The 21,627-nt window shown below is 52.1% G+C and overlaps 1 protein-coding gene across 8 annotated transcripts in view; it reads right to left on the reverse strand.

Moving 5' to 3' along the window:
* LOC122388275 (GTP-binding protein 1-like) overlaps window positions 1–21,627 on the reverse strand; it is a 44,701-nt gene that overhangs the window by 9,415 nt on the left and 13,659 nt on the right. For all 8 annotated transcript variants that reach the window (XM_043379200.1, XM_043379202.1, XM_043379205.1 and 5 more), the window contains exons 8-12: window positions 18,748–18,908; window positions 14,685–14,800; window positions 14,029–14,173; window positions 10,895–11,077; window positions 10,520–10,655 (exon numbers count right to left, since the gene is read on the reverse strand). In XM_043379200.1, coding sequence (XP_043235135.1) covers window positions 10,520–10,655; window positions 10,895–11,077; window positions 14,029–14,173; window positions 14,685–14,800; window positions 18,748–18,908 — 741 coding nt within the window. The remainder of the gene's footprint in view (window positions 1–10,519; window positions 10,656–10,894; window positions 11,078–14,028; window positions 14,174–14,684; window positions 14,801–18,747; window positions 18,909–21,627) is intronic.

Genomic DNA, 21,627 nt, shown 5'->3' on the forward strand with positions numbered 1-21,627 from the left:
CTGGCTCAGTCCCTCTATCTGTGACTGACTCAGTCCCTCTCCTGTGACTGACTCAGTCCCTCTCTCTGTGACTGGCTCAGTCCCTCTCTCTCTGACTGGCTCAGTCCCTCTCTCTGTGACTGACTCAGTCCCCCTGCCTGCGCCCGGCCAGTCCCTCCCCTGCGCCCGGCTCTGTCTCTCTGGCTGTGATCGGGCCGGGAGCAGCCACCCGGCTGACCCGTCTTCATTCCGCCGCCGGGCTGACCTCTGCCCTGTATTGAGACACACGACCGCCGGACATTGTTCAGGGTGGGCAGCTGCCCACCCTGAAAAATCTCAGGGTGGGCAAAACTATCTTTTTGCCCACCCTGTTCTGGGTGGAGGCCCTTTGCTCGGAATAGAGGGCCGCAGGCCCTCTATTCCGTTTTTTTTTTTAGGACCAGCCATGCTTGAAAGAGGCTAATGGCTTCCGTGCAAAAAATGGCACTTTTATGCAAAAGAAGGTTTCCTGAGTGTCACTCTACAATGTTAAGATGAGGCTCTGCTGTGCCAGAAGACCCTCCCAGTCCCTGCAAAGAGAGGCCCTCCCAGAAACGGAGGAGGAACTATGTGTACGCAGGAGGCCCCTGTGCAAATGGGAGGCCATCCGTGTATGTACAGAGGAGGCCCTTCCGAGCACAGAGGAGGCCCCCTGAACGGATGAGGAACTAAACGTACGCAAGAGGCCCCGTGCACATGGGAGGCCCTCCATGCACATAGAAAATGCGTAGTATACAGAGGAGGCCCCCTGAACGGAGGAGAAACGAAACGTAGGTACGCAGGAGGCCCCCTTGCACAGGGAGGCCCTCCATCTAAAGCGGAGGAGTGTCGGATACAAAGGAGGCCCCCTTGCACATGGGAGGCCCTCCATGTACAGAGCAGGCGCGTAGTATACAAAGGAGGCCCTTACGAGTACAGAGGAGTCCCCCTGAACGGATGAGGAACTAAACGTACGCAGGAGGCCCCCGTGCACATGGGAGGCCCTCTATCTAAAGCGGAAGTGTGTCGGATACAGAAGAGGTTTACGTCCACATGGGAGGCCCTCCATGCACAGAGAAGGCTTCAAGGCGCGTAGTATATAGAGGAGGCCCTTCCGAGTATAGAGGAGGCCCCTGAACGGAGGAGAAACGAAACATACGCAGGAGGCCCCCGTGCACATGGGAGACCCTCCATGCACATAGAAAACGCGTAGTATACAGAGGAGGCCCTTCCGAGTACAGAGGAGGCCCCTTGAACGGAGAAGAAACGAAACGTAGCTACGCAGGAGGCCCACGTGCACAGGGAGGCCCTCCATCTAAAGCGGATGCGTGACGGATACAAAGGAGGCCCCCTTGCACATAGGAGGCCCTCCATGTACAGAGGAGGCGCGTAGTGTACAGAGGAGGCCCTTCCGAGTACAGAGGAGGTCCCCTGAACGGATGAGGAACTAAACGTATGCAGGAGGCCGCCGTGCACATGGGAGGCCTTCCATGTTAGATATGTCAATCGGATACCAACTTTTTGGTATACCGATATCAAACCGATACCAACTTGGTATTTGGTATTTCAAGGCTAATTTATTTGGTATTTTGTTGGCACTATGAATCCTCAATAATGTAAAAGAGGTTGTGAATTTGGTAAAAAGTCGGTATTTTCCTCATATTCCCAAGTCGGTTCGGTTTCGGTATTTTCACACGATCATTGTTGGTATTTGGTTTGGTATCGGTGTCCCGACCTTCTGCCATCCTCGTATCTATTGGCGCCCTCTTGCTGGTCATCGCCCTTCTGATCATTGACGCCCTCACGTTGTTCGGGGCCCTCCCACATACTGGCGCCCTCCTGTTGAATGTTGATGACTGGCCATCCTACCTATTGGCGCCCTCCTGCTGCTCGCCACCCTCCTGCCTGGTAGTGCCATCCTGGCGAATGTTGATCAGTTAAGATCTCCTACCCTCTGGCGCCTTCATGTTGATTGCCGCCCTTCCACCCATTGGCGACCTTTTCTTGACAGCCATCCTCCTACCTACTGGCGCCGTCTTGTTGATCACCGCCCTTCTGATCACAAGCGCCCTCCTGTTGATCGGCGTCCTCCCTCCTCACAGACGTCCTTCTATTCAATACCACCGTCTTGGGAAAAACGCCCTCTAACTATTGGTGTTTCTGTTTTCCTGTCATTCGCCGCCCTTCTACTCACTGGCGCCCTCACGATGCTCGCCACCCAAGCCTACCTATTGGTGCCTTCCTGTCGAATGTTGATCGGGGCTCTCCTACCTTTTGGCAACCTCCTGTTAAATGTTGATCGGGGGCCCTACTACCTATTTAGCGCTCTACTGATGATCTCCGCCCTCTCAAACATTGGCACTCTCCTGTCGATCACAGCCCTTCTACCTATTGGCGACCTCCGTTGATCGCTGCCCTCCTATCATTTCTCTACTCGTTAAGCTTAAGCATGTTTCCCAGTCCCAGCATAGCCGTTCTCTTGCACAATGTGATGCATTGCCTGTGAAAACTGACACAAAGGAACGTGCATTCAGCACAATGAATGAAGTATACCTACCAAAGCTATTTACGCTCTTACGTGGATGAAACCCGTCTTGGTCTTAACTGATTGATTTTACAATCATGACTGGTATTTGGGAAGATTGTTGCTGCTACGCTGCTGCATTCTCGCTGTGAGCTTGTGCTTTCGCATCTCGTGCTCCGGTGTCGATGCGATGCGGTGATTTGGTGTGGATGCCGTCACCAATAAACTTTTTCTACACCGTCACCCATGGGCAGAACGTCTCCACCAACCCTTATTTTTGTCCCACCAACTTTGCTAAAGGGACACGAAAAGCTTTGAACGGTGAATACATAACAGGTGTGCCTAAAAAGCAGAAAAAAGTTGTTTTTTGAAAATTCTGCGCGACTTCGGCGCGGCATTTAAAGAGCGTTTGGTCGAAAGAAATTTAGTACCTATGCCAATCACTTGCAACCTTTTTGTCGCGTGTGATATAAACCCGATAGCAAGTTTCGCAGCACTGCGCGTCGCCGCCTTCCTTACATACGCAAAAAAGCTGGTGGCGTGGTAAAAAACGCCCCTCCCCCTCCTGAGCGATTGTTAAGGATTTTTTTATCTCGCCACGGTACGGCGCCCTCCTTGGGTGAGGTGGCGCCCTCCTAACCCAATTGCCCCCCCCCTCCCTTCGCGATATTCTAAATACGCCGCTGACTACAGTTTTGAATTTTGTTTTCGTTGAATTGGCAGGCGGAAAAAATATGCTTGCAGAGTAGATTATTCTAAGTTGGGTCACTTGGGTGATATACGTTTAAACCTCCTTTCGTTCACTCACCAGAGGCCAGTTTCACCAACGAAAAATAGACGGTTGCGATTATTTTTTGACAAAACGATAGTCTATAAATCCTATTTACAGGTGAAAAAAGTAATTGCTGACCAAATAATATAGCACTTGAAGGCGAAGTTGCTACATTTTTTTAACCCGCGCATGACTGGGGTATTTTCCATAACGCGAGTGACTGGGGGGGGGGGGGGCTCTCCAGAGCCCCCCCCCCTCCTATATCCGAAACTACTGGGCCGATCGTCAAAATTCAAACGGCATCTGATAGCCCTGGAAACACTGTCGAACGAAACCTATTTTCATTGACCTCGAGGTCACCGATGACGTCACAGGTCAGGTCAAAGTAAAAATTATCGACATTTTTGCTAGTTCACAATTTAGGCTCTGACCGCCGGACCGCCGGTCCGATCAGGCTCATTTTTGGTTTACGCACTCCTTGACGGATGCCTTAGATACCCTGAGGGTACCGAACTTTTACTTCGATTTTTTTCAGGTCAAAGCCAGGTCATCCTAGGTCACGAAAATTGTATATCATGTATCGGTCACGTGACGCATGTTTTATGGCAATTTTACATTTAGATTTCGAAAATAATGACTTATGTGTCATTTGAGGTCATTTTCAGCTGAATTTACCGGAGGTCAGGTCAATTACAGGTCAGAAAAGGTCAAATTTTGAAAATGAAATTTTTCAACAAAAAAGGTGCCTATCAGATGCAGTTTGAGCTCAGGAACACGATGGTGCCATTTATATTGCTGTACGACGTCAAAAATGTACTGAAAATGGGTTTGAAAAAACATAAAATTGTAAATTTTGACAATAACGCGAATAACTTGGCTATTTTTGAAGATATTGGGCTAAAACTTGAAAATGTAGTTCACCAGTGTGTGTTCTATCACATATATTCCGGTTTTTGCGAAAAGTCAAAAACTTTTTGAAAAAAAATCTAAAATAATTTTTTTTTTTGTAGTTGTAAATACATATTTTTCAAAATTTTCAAAATTTCGAAAATTCGAGATAGCAGTTTGATAGCTAGGTGTATTTCTAGTCCACCAATGCAAAGAAAAGGGATCTAGCTTTAAAACTGAGCTCTTGAGAGCGTTTGCCGTAATTAAGTATTTTGCATGAAAATCGGCCGACATGACGTCACTCTGACGTCATTTACGGCCAAACTATGGTAGCTAGAAAGTTGAAATTTTAACACAAGGTGTCAAGTTGATGTCTCTGAGGGTACCGCAAGTTTCGTGTTGATCCGTCAAACGGTTTAGAAGATATTGCTGAAAAACGGGAGGGGGGCTCTGTAGAGCCCCCCAGTCATGCGCGGGTTAAGTCAGCGATTAGTATTTTCAGCAGTAAATGACATTTTGAGACTATCATTTTGTCAAAAAATAATCGCAGCCGTCTATTTTTTTTTTTGTTGGTGAAACTGGCCTCAGCCCTCAGATCTAGGAGGCCCCTATACACAAAAGGCCCTTTTTCGCCAGGAGGCCCCCACGATATCTTGCCCACCCTGTCAGAAATGCAATCCGCCGGCACTGCATTGGAGCCCGACTGAGACGGATGAACAGACGGACGGACGGACGGACGGTGGGCTCGGACGGACGGACGGACGGACGGGCAGGCGGAGAGACGGACGGACGGACGGAGATACGGACGGGCGGACGGACGGACGGACGGACGGACGGACGGACGGACGGACGGACGGACGGTGGGCTCGGACGGACGGACGGACGGACGGACGGACGGACGGACGGACGGGCGGGGAGACGGACGGACAGGGAGACGGACGGGTACGGGCTCGGACGGACGGACGGGGAGACGGACGGACGGACGGGTGGGCGGGGAGACGGACGGACGGACGGACGGACGGACGGACGGGCGGACGGACGGGACGGGGAGACGGACGGACGGACGGACGGACGGACGGACGGGTACGGGCTCGGACGGACGGGCGGACAGACGGACGGACAGACGGACGGACCGACGGACGGACGGACGGACGGACGGACGGACGGACGGACGGACGGACGGACGGGTACGGGCGGACGGGCGGACGGACGGGGAGACGGGTACGGGCTCGGACGGACAGGGAGACGGACGGACGGACGGACGGGTACGGGCGGACGGACGGACGGACGGGGAGACGGGTACGGGCTCGGACGGACGGACGGACGGACGGACGGGTACGGGCTCGGACGCGTGAAGAGCGTGGTGTGTGGAGCGGAGACCAAACTCCATCCACACATCCGATGTGCGTGGAGTACAGGCTGAGTTGAAAATATTGTTTTTTTACAGACATTACTCATTTGGGGATAGTGATTAATAACAAAATAGATACCAGGAATGGAAAAGAAATCAATCTCTCGTGCTCAGCACTTTGGATAATTCCCCACATTTGTGTGCACTGTGCAGCCATGCCAGCCCCGCTTTCAATGGTACACTGGTACAGGGTGTTTCACAATAAACGTTACTTTTGATAAGCTTTTAAAATGACCTCAGCTATTCGTATGCCCATAAATTCCATATTCATTTTGTTGCAAATTCTTTCGGGTTTTTTATCCTTACAAAAACTATGACGAATCATCAACTGCATTCTTTATGTACGTGCAATGTCCACACCATCAAAACAGGTCAATTCGCTGTTAAGCTTCAGGGTCCTTCACAATGAATGTTGCTTTTCAAACGACGATGTTTCAGTGACATGTATTACAATATGGCTCATGAGTATTACCTCATGAGACAGCAGAACAGTAGGACTGATGAACATATAACTTTCAGTTCAGCACCCTTCACGTGTTCTCCACTATGCCACCCTTCCGTCTGACTTTTTCGACCAGATTCTCTGGGATCGCCGTCCGGCCAGGAGTCGGGGCTTGTCTCGTGTTTCCAGTCTTCTAGAACCTTTCTACTACCCGTTTGAAAGACATTTTTGACGGAATATCCTTCCTCCTTTTAAATGGCTACCGAAACTCCGTCGCACTGCGGTCAGACTCCGCAAAGCGCCGTAATGCATGACCATTGACCACCCATACCGCCTCATCATCTGTACACGGCGAATTGACCCGTTTTGACGGTGTTGGCATTGCACGTCCATACTGATGGAACCGTTGACGGTTTGTAAAAAAAAAATGTAAGGACTAAAAACCGCTACAAATTTGCAGCAAAATGCATATAAAATTTACGCGCTTACGAACAAGTAAGATCTTCATTTAAGCTATTCAAAAGTAACATTTATTGTGAAACACCCTATAGTTCTAAGAATGTAGTCCTCGATCTGTTTCAGCGTGTGCAAATTTCCATGTAGGTATGTGGTTAAAGTAAGCTACTGAAAATATACTGAGTTATAAGTAACCGCCCATTCCTAAAGCGGAACAAAGTATTCGATCATGAAAACATAAAGATAATATTTTTGGACTGCAAGACAAAATAGCGGTACTCCTCACATAACAATGTAATATCATGCAGTACACCACTTAATGCCTCAGAACTGCACAAGCGCGGTTAATAAAGCGCGCGGTGTACGAGGCTGCCGGTGGGCGGTCGTCAGGCGGCATCCTCTCATATTGCAGCTCTGCAGACCACAAAAACCAGCACACACGGCGGACTCAATCGGCGTTCAGAGACCCGGCCAACCCTTGTCGGTGCTCCAGTTAGCTCGGCACAACAATCCTCAGCTCCTACATCGACCGGAGATGAAAGCCGAAACCGAGCATCAAACTGTGAAAATAACAGAGGTGCACTTGCGCAATTATTTCGCTGCTAGTGGCTCCTCCATGCCCTGAAGGCAGCTCCCAAGTTTCGTAACAGCGCATTCTGCGTAAGTTTTTAGCTCTTCGGCAGAGAGACCTGCACAAAAAGTTTTCTAGGGAAGGGATCTCCTGTTGCCGGGCCAGTGAAAATTGAATGCCGGGCTCAAATTGGCGGCATGCTTAAACATGAACGACAGCAATCCGCGGTTTGCTCAAAATCAGCTCTTTACCAGGTTTAAAGACACTCGCACGAGAACAGATTGGACGAATCAGCACAAAAGCTCGATATAGCAGCTCATTCCGCTAACCTCTCACCTCTCTCAACTCCGGCCGCCGTTCCCTGACCCCCCCCCCCCCCGAACACCGCTCTGACCTACCGTTACTGTACTCTGTACTGTACTCAATACTCGTTACCAGGGCTGCAGAGTCGATGCGTTTTAACCCGCGCCCGGCTGGGGGTCCTGGATTTCCACGCCCTGCTGGGGGGGGGTGTTCAAACACCCCCCCTTCTAACTCGGCTCCTGGGCCACGTAGCGATACGCGGAAGGCGGCGTTCGAAAGAGCGCCAAAAATAATGACGAAATCACTTCGGTCACTTTTTTGGTCAGGTCAAAGGTCAGGTCACCAGAGGTCATTGAAGGTAAAATTTCGCCGATTTTCAGGTCGAATGTCGACAATATCCAGGAAGCCAGCGCATAACTCGGGAACCAATAAAGCTACAGCGCCGCGGAAAAGCGCATTCGATAGCCCTATTAACGCCCTTTCTGAGTAATTCTCTCAGATTTGACCTAACGTCAACGGTTTTGCCTGCAGGGGGCAAAAACTGCAAAAATAGCAGATTTTTTTCGGAAACAGTTTTCTGCAATAACTTTTGACCCAAGCCGTGTACGAACTTACGTTTACCGGCATCGTGTTCCTCTCGTCAAGACGCATCGAATGAACTATAACTTGACCTTGAAAGGTCAACTTGAAAATTTGACCTCAGGTCAAGGTCATGACCTGACCGGAAAGGGTCATGTTGCATATCAGTCGATCCGTATCGTCGAGCTGAGCACATCTAAGGCGTTTTCACCGCTCTAGCATGCCTCTATCAAAAGTTATTTGCGAAAAAACTGTTAGACACCATTCGTGACCTGAGATGACCTCAGGGGCATAAATAGGGGTCACGGACACCATTTTTATGTTCAGTGTGTCTAAACCACTTGTAATTCAGTGTTTGGGAGTGTTTATAATGTCTTTCGTCCAAAAGAGGCGCATTTCAATTTTCTCCCATTGACTTATAATGGGGAGGTCGCAAAATTGACCTGACCTTAGGTCACCGATATCAAAATTCTGAGATATACATGTTGTACATGCTATTGATCTTAGCAATCGCTGAAAGTTTCAAAGCGATCGGTCACTCGGTGTAGCTATGGCAGACATTGAAACTTTTTATGAGGTGAGGTCACTTCAAGTGACCTGGTGACCTGACCTTGAATGACCTTGGTCTGAATTTTTCACAACATGTGTAGAATTGATGTATGATAAGGTGTACCAAAAACGGCGGCGCTCCGCGCCGCCGTTTTTGAGATATTCGCAAAAAACCACAAGGGGGGGGGGGGTGTTCAAACACCCCCCCCCAGCAGGGCGCGGGTTAAGGTGACTCCGACTCCGACTTCAAAAATCGACTCCGACTCCGACTCCAGCTCCGACTTCGGACATTGCTCATAAAGTCCGCTAATGAAATCAAATTGCATGTCTGAGAGCTTTTTATCTTGTCTGAAGCGCCCCTTTCAGTCGGGGGAGGTTTGGTCAATCGTTGTCATTTTTAGCACATGCCATTTTTGGCAACCATGTGCTAAAAATGACAACGCTATCAGCTATTTTTAGCAACGATGAAGCCGATTTCACTCATCAGCGAGGAAATCACGATTTTGGAAATACAAGCACTGATTTTGGAAAAGAAGTGCTGCCACCTGGTGCAAGAAGAAGAAACCAGCTTTAATATGGCCGTTGTTTGTATGGTAGTCCAACGTTGAAGTATACCCTTTTTTGTGGCCCGAAGTTGGAACTTTAAATTGAAGCATCCGAAAATGATCGATATTGATCGAAATCATGATGTTGATGAAAAAAATAATATGTTAAGTTGAGAGAGGAGGCCATTTTATCCAGATGCGGTGGTTTACTTCTTGAAATTATTTTTGCTTACGACGACTGCCATGTAATGAGGGATAATTAGCAGCCGTCATTAGCAAAAATAATTTCAAGAAGTAAACTACTGCATCTGGATAAAATGGCCTCCTCTCTCAACTTAAAATATTATTTTTTCATCAACATCATGTTTTCGATCAATATCGATCATTTTCGGATGCTTCAATTTTAAGTTCCAACTTCAGGCCACAAAACAAACTACCATACAAATATAACGGGCATATTAAAGCTGGCTTCTTCGTCTTGCACCAGGTGGCAGCACTTCTTTTCCAAAATCAGTGTTTATCTTTCCAAAATCTTGATTTCCTCGCTGAGGAGTGAAATCGGCCTCATCGTTGTCAAAAATAGCAGAATCGTTGTCATTTTTAGCACGTGTGACAAAAATAGCACGTGCTAAAAATGACAACGATTGACCAAACCTCCCCCGACTGCTTTGGGCGTTCCAAGGCCTTATATTGTAAGCAAGTAGGTACTTTTTAAATAACATGCACAATTATAAAAGAATGAGGCAACAGCCGTTTACAGTTTTTTTTATTCGTCATGCATCAAACGGGTCGATTCGCTCATCTACAGCCGGGCTCCTGCTCCTCCAACCTACATACCCCTCCGGCCACCCGCTGATCTAGGTACATACGGCTACTGTGGGAGCCCACCCCACTCCTGGGAACAACGCCCGCGGAACGGGCGGCACCGGGGATCGAACCCGGAACCTACCGCACCTCGGGCTGACGCCTTACCATCTGCGCCACCAGGGACGAGCGTTTTTGGACGAGTGTTTTCAAAGAAAACGCTGGTCCAAAACAGGGGTATGTCCTTAGCTTCAACAAAACCTGATTTTCAAAGGTCGAGTCGAGCGAAATATAGTCAAGCAACCAGGTGAAGGGTGTGACTTTGAGCCATGCAGTGTTAACTCCGACTCCGGAGTCGGAGTCTATAAGATTTTAGCGACTCCAACTGTTTGACTTCGGGCAGAACTGCCGACTCCGACTCCGACTCCGCAGTCCTGCCCGTTGCTGTACTCGGTGCTGTACTCGGTACTGTACTCTGTGCTGTACTCGGTACTGTACTCTGTGCTGTACTCGGTACTGTACTCGGTGCTGTACTCTGTGCTGTACTCGGTACTGTACTCGGTGCTGTACTCGGTGCTGTAATCGGTACTGTACTCGGTACTGTACTCGGTACTCACCCATGGCCTGGTATCGGGCCGATATGGTGGTACTGTACTCTGTGCTGTACTCGGTACTCACCCATGGCCTGGTAGCGGGCCGATATGGTGGTGGGGTGGTGCAGCACCAGGATCTCGCCCTCGAACTCCCAGCAGGCCTGGGGTCGCAGCTCGGCCGATACCATCACCATACCCTTCCGGATCTGGGAGCGCTTCACCTGCCGTCACAGGTCAGTCGGGTCAGGTCACCGGTCAGCCAGGTCAGCGGGGTCAGGTCACAGGTCACTAGGTCAGCGTGGTCAGGTCACAGGTCACTAGGGCAGCGGGGTCAGGTCATAGGTGTCAGGTCACAGTTCAGTGGGGTCAGGTTATACAGGATCAGGTTACGGGCGGCCGGCAGGGTCTAGCTACCCGCCGCCGGCCTGCCCGTCTCGGTAGAGGAGCTGGCCGTACGTACCTTTTTCAGGGCGAAGCTGGCTGTCTGACCGCCGCGCACCTCGCTGACCGGCAGCCGTTTGCGGTGTATGGAGCGGACCGAGATGGGCGCGAAGTTGCCCACCGGGTCGGGCCCCAGCAGGAGCGTGTCGTTCAGACGGATGGTGCCGCGCAGTGTGGTGCCCGACACCACCGTACCCACACCCTGGGCACGGAGGGGGGGGGGGTCAGACACCACCGTACCCACACCCTGTCCACCGAGGGGGGGGGGGGGGTCAGACACCACCGTACCCACACCCTGTCCACGGAGGGGGGGGGGGGTCAGGGGTCAGCACTCAGCAGGGTGCAGTACGGTACTGTACTGGTATCCAGTCCCGACACCACCGTACCCACACCCTGTCCACGGAGGGGCGGGGGGGGGGGGGTCAGCAGCACTCAGCAGGGTGCAATACGCAATACGGTAATATGGTACGGTACTACGGCAATACGGTACGGTACTGGTATCCAGTCCCGACACTACAATACGGTTCGGTGTTGGTATCCAGCACGGACACGGACACTACACTACATACGGTCCAGCATCCGGCCCCGACACTCGACACTCGACAATAGGGTTTACTGTCCAGTCCCTGCCCTGCCCTGGCGACGGCGCATTTTAACGGAACAGTCGTCCCGAGCCGGGGCGGACCAATACAGGGGACCAGCACCGGTCACAGGCGCGCCCGCTCACAGACGCGCCCGGTCACAGGCGCGCCCGGTCACAGGGCCAGCACCGCTCACAGGCGCGCCCGCTCACAGGCGCGCCCGCTCACAGGCGCGCCCGCTCACAGGCGCGCCCGCTCACAGGCGCGCCCGGCCACAGCTGGACGCCACAGCTCCGGAGATATGCCCGCGGCCCAGACCCAGGCCGCCGCACCACGGCTCGTCGGGAAGTCATTTCATCCACAAAAGAAACGAAATTTACCATTCGAGCTGACGGTGAGCTGATTCCAAAAGTATAATTTTCATCGAAATCGTACGATGGCTTTTTCAAAAATTGCGTTTTGTAAAAACGTAATAATTTTTTATTCAATGAGCTGTCAAGGACATTCTTCAAATTATAGACATGTTTTTTTTTTCGTTTTCCCCTGAAAGCTGAATGCCAAAAGAACAATATGTAGCGAAAAAAATATTCTCAAATATTAATATGCGTCTCTCACAGCCGGCAACAAGGCGCAATCACACAACTCAGTGTCATGATGGATCAAAGCCAGCCACACAGAAGCATGAAATGACCCTTATCGACGCGCAGACCCGGCGCTCTCGGCTGTCTGACGGGCCACGGAAGGGACGTTCGGCTGTCGCCTTACTAAACCGACGTCATATTGGTTCGTTTAACGATTCAAGTCGGTACTATGTTGTCCAGGATACCTGAGAGGAAGATTCATTGCTCTGTCATTTTCACATCATGTACGAATTTGCATTTGTTTATGTCTACTTTGCTAAACTCAGCTAGGCATCAGAAAAGCTGACCGCGCTGAGCTGTCAGAGGTTGTACCGGCCTCAGCTGGGCTGGAGTGGGGGTAGCGCCCGGTGGGGCAGGGTAACCTTTGACCGGTCGCACGGCCGAGCAGCTGTCACTGGTACAACCTCTGACAGTAAAACACCGCTAACTTCCCGGCGCGGGCATTGAGCGCAGCGGGACCGAGCAAAATCTGAATAAGAAAATGTAAGTTAAAGCATGTTGTAAATCTAGCAGAACAATGAACTTTCTTCGCAAGTATCCTGAATAACTTTGACAGCGATGTGGATCGTTGTTCACTGCAAAATGAAGAAAATATGCCTATGATTTCAAGAATATCCTTGACAAATGTTGATTTAAGAATGCTGATTAAAAAATTATGACGCTTTTATATAAACGGATTTTTTTAAAAAGGCCATCGTACGATTTTGATAAAAATAACATTTTTGGAATCAGCTGACCGCCAGCTTTCAAATGGTATATTTCGTTTCTTTTGTGGATGAAATGACTTTCCGACGAAACGTAGCGCAGCAGTTCGCGTTCGGAGCGGGTCCTGCGGCACAGCATACCAGTGCAGGCGCTGACCGCTGCTGCCACCTAGCGACAGTGTCGGCAACTGCGCCGCCGGCCGCGGCTGAACCGGACGCTGCCCTGCCGGCTCCGGGACGCGCATTAATACAGACATGGCGCACCGCCGCCGCCGCGGGCCGGACAGACAGTCGGATTTGACAGCGCAGAGCGGCAGCGCCGAGCGAATAGTAATGCCAATTTCCAAACAGATGAGGACACGCCGCAGTCAATAGCAGCGGCCGGGGACTCCGGACCGCCGTGCCGGCGCATCAAAGCGCACCGACCGCCCCCACTGGTCAGAGACTGAGCGCACAGCTGGGAGAGTCAGCGGTCCAAACTGGTCAGGGACTATACACAGCTGGGAGAGTCAGCGGTCCCCACTGGTCAGAGACTGAGCGCACAGCTGGGAGAGCCAGCGGTCCCGAACTGTCCGGGGACTACATACACACAGCTGGGGGGACAGCGGTCCCGAACTTACTTGAACGCCAGCCGCGTGTCATTCCACCGTTTAATGAATAGTAAAACACGTAACACGCCTGTCGGGGAGACAAACAAGCGAGCGCGAGAATTACCCCCGCACGCGCTGAACTCACTTGTGGCGGGCTCCTGGGTACCTGCGAGGGGGAATTTCCAACAGTTGGTCTGTTCACGGCACCCTACTAATCGGCCTCAAGCAATATGCCAAGGTTAAGCGTAATCGGGCAAGCCAATTTTTGAGACGTGGAAGCGGCATCCCGCCCGTGCGGCCAGGTTCACTGGCTCCCGGCTGCGTGTCACCCGGCCGCTGCTCGGCGTCATGGGCCAGCACCACTCACCGGCACCGAGTATGGGCCGCTGCTCGGCGCCATGGGCCGGCACCACTCACCGGCACGGATTATGGACCGCTGCTCGGCGCCATGGGCCGGCACCACTCACCGGCACGGATTATGGACCGCTGCTCGGCGCCATGGGCCGGCACCACTCACCGGCACGGAGTATGGGCCGCTGCTCGGCGCCATGGGCCGGCACCACTCACCGGCACGGATTATGGACCGCTGCTCGGCGCCATGGGCCGCTGCTCGGCGTCATGGGCCGGCACCACTCACCGGCACCGAGTATGTGTCGTCGATCTGGAACTCTGCGGGGTCCGAGCGTCGCCCGGCCGGACGCGTCGTCAGCAGGTTCATAAACATCTTCAGCAGCTCCAGATTCTGGCCGGTGACGTTCGACACCTGGAATATGGGACATAACCTGTCCCGGACGGACAGACAGAGGTCAGACCACGGGGTTTGTCCGGCACAGAGCCGCCCACACATACACACAGCCCCGTCCCATCGGCGCACAGCCGGGCCTCTGCTGTCACATACACAGCCGGGCCTCAAACAGCACCACACACTCGTGTCAGATACACCGAGCGCTGAGGTTGAAATACAAAACATCTCCCGGCAAATTTCGTGACAACTGATTTAGTCATCATCAGCTGAGTTATTAGTATATACCTAGTTATCCCAGTTGCCCCCGGCCCGCCGCCGCGCCGCGTACATACAGCCCCGGCTGACGTACCGTTCGGTACGTACCGTACATACAGCCCTGATACGTACCGTTCGGTACGTACCGTACATACATCCCTGGCACGTACCGTTCGGTACGCCGCGTACATACAGCCCTGGCTGACGTACCGTTCGGTACGCCGCGTACATACAGCCCTGGCTGACGTACCGTTCGGTACGTACCGTACATAGTACAGCCCTGGCTGACGTACCGTTCGGAGACGAAGTTGGTGGCCGACATGACCACGTCGTCCTCGGTTCGTACGATGACGGGGACCTTCCGCACGCCGGGCGACTTGAGAATCTTCACCAGGAGCTTCAGCGTCTCCTGAGCGCGGGTAGCGGGCGGCCGTCACACCGCGACAAACACAAACACAAACACAGACACAGGGCAGCGGGCGGCCGTCACACGGCGACAAACACGGACACAGACACAGACACAGGGCAGAGGGCGGCCGTCACACCGCGACAAACACAAAAACAAACACAGGGCAGCGGGCGGCCGTCAGATCGCGACATACACAGACACAATAAATGCACAGATACAGAGCAGCGGGCGGCCGTCACATCGCGACAGACACAGACACAAACACAGGGGAGCGGGCGGCCGTCACACCGCGACAAACACAGAAACAAACACAGGACAGGGGGCGACCGTCACGCCGCGACAAACACAAACACAGACAGACACAAACACAGGGCAGCGGGCGGCCGTCACACCGCGAAAAACACAGACACAAACACAGGGCAGCGGGCGGCCGACACACCGCGACAAACACAGACACAAACACAGACACAAACACAGGGCAGCGGGCGGCCGTCAGATCGCGACAAACACAGACACAGGGCAGCGGGCGGCCGTCACACGGCGACAAACACAGACACAATACATACACAGACACAGGGCAGCGGGCGGCCGTCACACCGCGACAAACACAGACACAAACACAGGGCAGCGGGCGGCCGTCACACCGCGACAAACAAACACAGACAGACACAAACACAGGGCAGCGGGCGGCCGTCAGATCGCGACAAACACAGACACAAACAAAGGGGAGCGGGCGGCCGTCACACCGCGACAAACACAGACTCAAACAAAGGGGAGCGGGCGGCCGTCACACCGCGACAAACACAAACACAAACACAGACATAAACACAGGGCAGCGGGCGGCCGTCACACCGCGACAAACACAAACACAGACACAGGGCAGCGGGCGGCCGTCACACCGCGACAAACACAGACACAAACACAGGGCAGCGGGCGGCCGTCACACCGCGACAAACACAAACACAGACACAGGGCAGCGGGCGGCCGTCACACCGCGACAAACACAAACACAGGGCAGCGGGCGGCCGTCACACCGCGACAAACACAAACACAAACACAGACACAGGGCAGAGGGCGGCAGTCACACCGCGACAAACACAGACACAGACACAAACACAGGGCAGCAGGCGGCCGTCACAGCGCGACAAACACAAACACAGACACAAACACAGGACAGCGGGCGGCCGTCACACCGCGACAAACACAAACACAGACACAGGGCAGCGGGCGGCCGTCACACCGCGACAAACACAGACACAAACACCGGGGAGCGAGGAGCGATGGAGGTCGGATGCGTGGCAGAGGGGATGCGGCTACCCCGGAGGTCAGGAACGCAGACATTCAGTCGGCGGCGGATGAAATGTACGAAGGAGTTTGTTGAATAATGTCGTTTCGCGCTCGCTCGCTACCAGCCTGATAGTGCCAGCCAGTGAAGTCTGCCTGACAGTCCAGTGACACCCCTCGACATGTGTTCGCAGTGGCACTGAATTGGAAGGCCTGAATTGGATCATGTACCCAGCTCCGTCAGCAGCCAGTCCATTTCAGCCCCAGTCGCTGTATTAGGCAATCGCTGTATTAAGCAGTCGCTGCATCAGTCGCTGCATAGACAGTCGCTCGATTAGGCAGTAGCTGCATTAGGCAGTAGCTGCATTAGGCAGACGCTGCATTAGGCAGACGCTGGACTAGGCAGTAGCTGCATTAGGCAGTCGCTGCATTGGACAGTCCCTGCATTACGCAGCCGCTGGATTAGGCAGCCGCTGGATTAGGCAGTAGCTGCATTAGTTGCTGCCCTAGTAACTGCATTAGGCCGTCGCGGCATCAGGCAGTTCAGCTCCCACTGGAGGGCCACCGGCCGAGCCCGAGCCCCGCAGGCTCCCGATGATCGCAGCGTGATCGATACGAGAGGAAGAGTCCAACACTTTGCACAAAAACCGGCCGCCGGCAATCAGCAGCGTGGACGGCCCACAGCGCCGGCGAGTTCGGAAACAAACAGCGCCGAATTATGGCCGCGACAGACTCGTTAGCACGGGACGGCGAAACTCCGGCGCCGGAGGAGAGCAGCCGAGAACGGAGCGAGCGACAATGCTGCTCAACAGAAACAGCGGTGTTCGCAAACAGGCTGCCGCTCTGCTGCGCGGCTAAGCCCTGGGGCACGTGAGACCACCCGGCCACGACCCGCTGCATTCTGTTCTGAACTTGGTTCTTGCTCCATTGTAAATTTTTAGCCAGTTAGGATTGCGGATTACCGCTATGTAGCTCTATTGTAAGGCCCTATCCCGCTGGGACATAGCCACCAGTTCTGTTTGTGAGGTCGTGCGCGGCTAATCCACACACGAAGTCAAAAAGTTTTAGACAGACGTGGCTGCTGTTCCCAAACTCCATAATTTAACGCGGGAAGAAAAATATGAAGTTGTGTTTGAGCACGAACGTCGGACAATGGTTCATTAAGACCGAATAATTAGGCACCAAGGTTGTTTTTCCACCCTTTTCCCCGGTCCCAGGCAATTACTGGAAAACTATAAAACGCAATAGAAAACAATGAAAAAAGAAAAGAGTATTTGACAGCTCAGTCTACCGGCTGGTGCCTGTGGACGACTGGCGCCGCGGTTTCCTGTCAGATCTCAGCGGACTGTCCGACGGCGAGTGTTCGCCAGTCACACCGATTACGAGCGAGCGAGAGGTGACGCGTTTCATAGGTCAGCTAACGGAACATTCCGAGCATGAGCGACGCCTTTGTGAGGCGGGCATCTGGGCCGCCGTCGGACCACCCGACCGAGTGGCACTGGCGGCCACCCATGTTGGGTAGCCCCCTTCCCTCCGACTGAGTGGCGGCCACCCATGTTGGTTAGCCCCACCCCTCCGCCACCCATCTGAGGGGCTTCATACGTTGGCAGTCATTGGGCGATTTATCGGTGGACACCCACAGAAGATGCATTTCCACGCGTCACAGTTGAGCTTTTAACCCTCGCCCGCACAGGCCAGTTTGCGTCCTTCGACGGCACAAGGTTGGTTGGTTGGTTGGTTGGTTGGTTGGTTGGTTGGTTGGTTGGTTGGTTGGTTGGTTGGTTGGTTGGTTGGTTGGTTGGTTGGTTGGTTGGTTGGTTGGCACGACATCCTTCGCGTTTGGCCTTTGATTGAGCTAGAGATACGCGAAAAAAAAAAAACGATTGGCCATTGGCCTGACCTTCCAGGTCAGGCCAATGGCCAAAAGTCGGGGAAACTGGGACCTGTTAGAACGTCGTTAAAGGGACACTCCCACCTTAACATTAGTTTTGAGTTGAGATAGCCAAATTGGTGGCCATGGCCTGCAAATACCGGTTTGGGCACTCACAACATCGAAAAATGCTTTAATTCGAAGATATGGAATTTCAAACTTGCAGTTTTCGGATTCTAAGGGGCTAATGCATTGGAATGCCCCCTTAGAATTTGTGACGTCAGCGGAGATCTAACGATTTTTAAATCTTAGACTAAAACCATCGTTAACACGTGGTGGTATACGCTGTTTTGCGCGCAACGTCTGCCGCACTTTAAGGCTGCCAAATTATTGCTTCCAAATAAAGTCGCTAGTAACAGGGGAGATCCCAAAAAGTAAACAAAAGTAAAAGCCTAATAACTTGAAAACCAGTGAATATTTTTCGGTGAAATTTGGTAGATATTCGTTTTCGCTCTTTCTGAACCAAGGGACATCACTTTCATGCCAATTCATTAACTTTTTTGAAGGTGGGAGGGTCCCTTTAAGTGTGCTGTTCGTGTCCTAAGCTGTGTCTAGCTTAATGAGGAATGCATTTACTGGTAAAATGAATATGTTGCACTATTTTTACTGAAGGGAGGGAACGATTCGTAAGGTATCAAAACTTTTGACGCACCCTGACCCTGTACTGACCTGCAGCACCTGAACAGGCGCCATGTACTGACCTGCAGCACCTGAACGGGCGCCATGTACCGACCTGCAGCACCTGAACGGGCGCCATGTCGGCCTTTGTGATGACCACGAAGACGGGGACACTGAGCGCCAGCGCCAGGCCCAGGTGCTCCTTGGTCATACCCACAATGCCCATGTTGCCGCCCACCATCAGCATACCAAAGTCGGGCGCGTGGCCCGTCATACCTGCCGGGGCACAGAGCGGACACCCTCATACATCGGCATACCTAGGGACGGGGCACGGTCATACAACGGGGGGAGAGAATACCGTCATACAAGGGACGGGGCACCGTCATACAGGGGAGCGGGCTGCGGCATACGGGATGTCCAAAAAGTTATACATCAGTCTTTCCACGATTTATGCATTAAACGCCGTTTATAAAAGCGTTGTGACGGTGAGCTTGTTGCTAAATGTAGAAATCACCATTTCCCACCCACCTCATTCACGAATGTTGTCACGACACATATAGCTTACGCTTACGGCGACTGTTGAATAGCTGCGGGTCTGTCACTGACAGGCAGGTCACCAAACGGGTCACGCAGGCACAGAATCTCCGTTCTCACGCGCTGTTTGATTGCTGAACACGGGTGTGACTCTGCAGGATGTTGCAGAATGCAGTTTTAGGGCAACCGCACCGCTTTATTTTGGTGGTGGCGGTGATTTTTCGAGAGAAAAGTAGTGACCAAATAAGAGCTCTCTCCCACCGGCCATGCACCGTGTCCCGAGTCCCTAAGATTGTCCGCCCAAAACTGCAGGCAACAGAGGATAACGGGTAAAGAAATAAGAGATTGGCGCACAAAGGTTACCTACCCAATTGTGAGTCAGGACGCAGGGAAATCAATGTATGCCTAAAGCCTGAAACAAACTCTTTCCACGGTCAGGAAATCGCACGTGTGAGCCTCTTCAAATATATGGAAGCACGCTCGCATCAATCGCACGCACCTTCCGTATGCGATTGATACAGGAATAATTATAATGTAGGTATTTTAATACTAGGGTCTCGCATGCGATTTCCTGAATGCGGGAAGAGTCTGTTTCAGCCTTTACGGAAGACAAAAACAGCCTCAATTAGGCGAAAAACAGAATATCACAAGATAACCGCTTAACGTAAGAAAAAAATGTAGTTTCGGCGAATTGAAGCATGTTATCTGGTTTAGGAGTCTGTGACAGTCTGTCTGTATACTACATCAGACGCCAGACAGACTTTACATCGGATATGGTCGGAATTTGCACATCAACAGCCACCCATTAAAACCGTCAAACAGCCTCTGCAGATCATGCTATGGGACGAAATGAGCGCATAGCCGGCATAGGCTCTCACTGGGCTCTTACTGGGCTTCACAGCATCCGTAAAGTAGGTGGTCAACACAGCGAACTACTAGGTCGTTCAATAAGTAAGGTAAAATCGCATTTATTTCAGTCCACCTTTGGTGTAACGACATGAAACTTGCAACATATGCTAACTGAAATCTTGTCTTCAAAATGGCTATAAGCATTTGGTAGCAGGTCCCATCGGTCAGCCACCCCAGCCTTCAGAACTCGCACTACTTCCAATCACCGTTCAGGCGCACGTGCTTATCTCAACACTCCACTGAGCATTGAAAACCCGCTCGGAAAACTCCTTATTGATCTTTTTTACCATGTCTTTTTATTTTCCTGATTGCCTCATCCGTAAAAAAGTTATTCCCAGAAACAGAACGTCTTCCGGCGACCCGAACAGATTGAAGCTGGACGGCGCCAGATCAGGGCTGTACTCCAGCATTCCTGTACTGACAGAGCAAAGCCGCCCCCGCACTGATGCCTAGTCGGGCATCCTTCTGTTGTTGAGTGAACTCTTTTGTATGTATGTATGTATGTATGTATGTATGTATGTATGTATATTGTATGTATGTGTCGTAGGCATCGGGTGAAATCCGGCATTTCATGAAATGCCTAGGCATTACATGGAATGCCGGCAAAAACTGAAATCTTCGTAGAAATAGGCGCGTTACAGCAAATGCCTGAAAATTTTAGGCATTTCATGAAATGCCAGGCGGAGGCCAGGCACTCCCTGAAATATGGTCAAAATTAACTGAGTACACTCGTTGCCTAGGCATTACATGAATTGCCCAAAAGACGACCGGCACTCTCTGTAACAAAACTTTTCGTACGCGGACGGTTGTGTGCATATACACGCCGGCGGGCGGGAGGGGGAGGGACGTTGTCGTATTGGTGTAAAATGGGCTAACACTACGAGATATTTCACGGATCGTCTCGTCTGCAGCGTACCTACTTTATTGTTGGCTAGTACACAAATATTACACTGTGCAGTTATCGGGTTATCTTGCGTGAGAGGGCAGGGGCCTACGAAGGAGTAGTCAGGCAGGCCAAGAAGATGGGCGATAAGGTGCGTAACCTCACAGCCCTAGCGGTTGGGACCCCCGTAGTAATGGCCATGCCCAAAGTGGACCGTGGGCCGCTCGATCCTGCTAACATCCACGCAGTGATCACTGATGCAAGGAATGATGTGTATCAGCTGAGTACGCGCGCCGGGGTCATTAAGGGCTGGTTTCCGCGCTCAACTTTGCGGGAAACCAATGCCAACGAGGTTGAGATGGTCGGAACAGATCGCACTCTTGGCCTGAGAGAGGCGTTCCGATAGCAGTCACTTTTTGGAGGGCAAGGGATGAAGCAGTGTGCATGCCGGGCCAGCGCCAAACAGTGCAACACCAAGAGGTGCAAGTGCCGTAAGGCTGGAATGATGTGTACGAGTCGGTGCCACGCGGCGCTCCCATGTGTCAACAAATAATAAAACAGTTCTGGAACCCTTTGTTTGTAAATGCGGTCTCTATAGGAGAGTTTCCAGACGATATTTTGTTTTTCACTGCCTATGGACCAACACAGCAGACCCCACACTTCAGAGAA

The sequence above is a fragment of the Amphibalanus amphitrite genome, unplaced genomic scaffold (genome assembly GCF_019059575.1).
Source record: "Amphibalanus amphitrite isolate SeventyFive unplaced genomic scaffold, NRLGWU_Aamphi_draft 000316F_arrow, whole genome shotgun sequence".
Taxonomy (NCBI): Eukaryota; Metazoa; Arthropoda; class Thecostraca; order Balanomorpha; family Balanidae; genus Amphibalanus; species Amphibalanus amphitrite.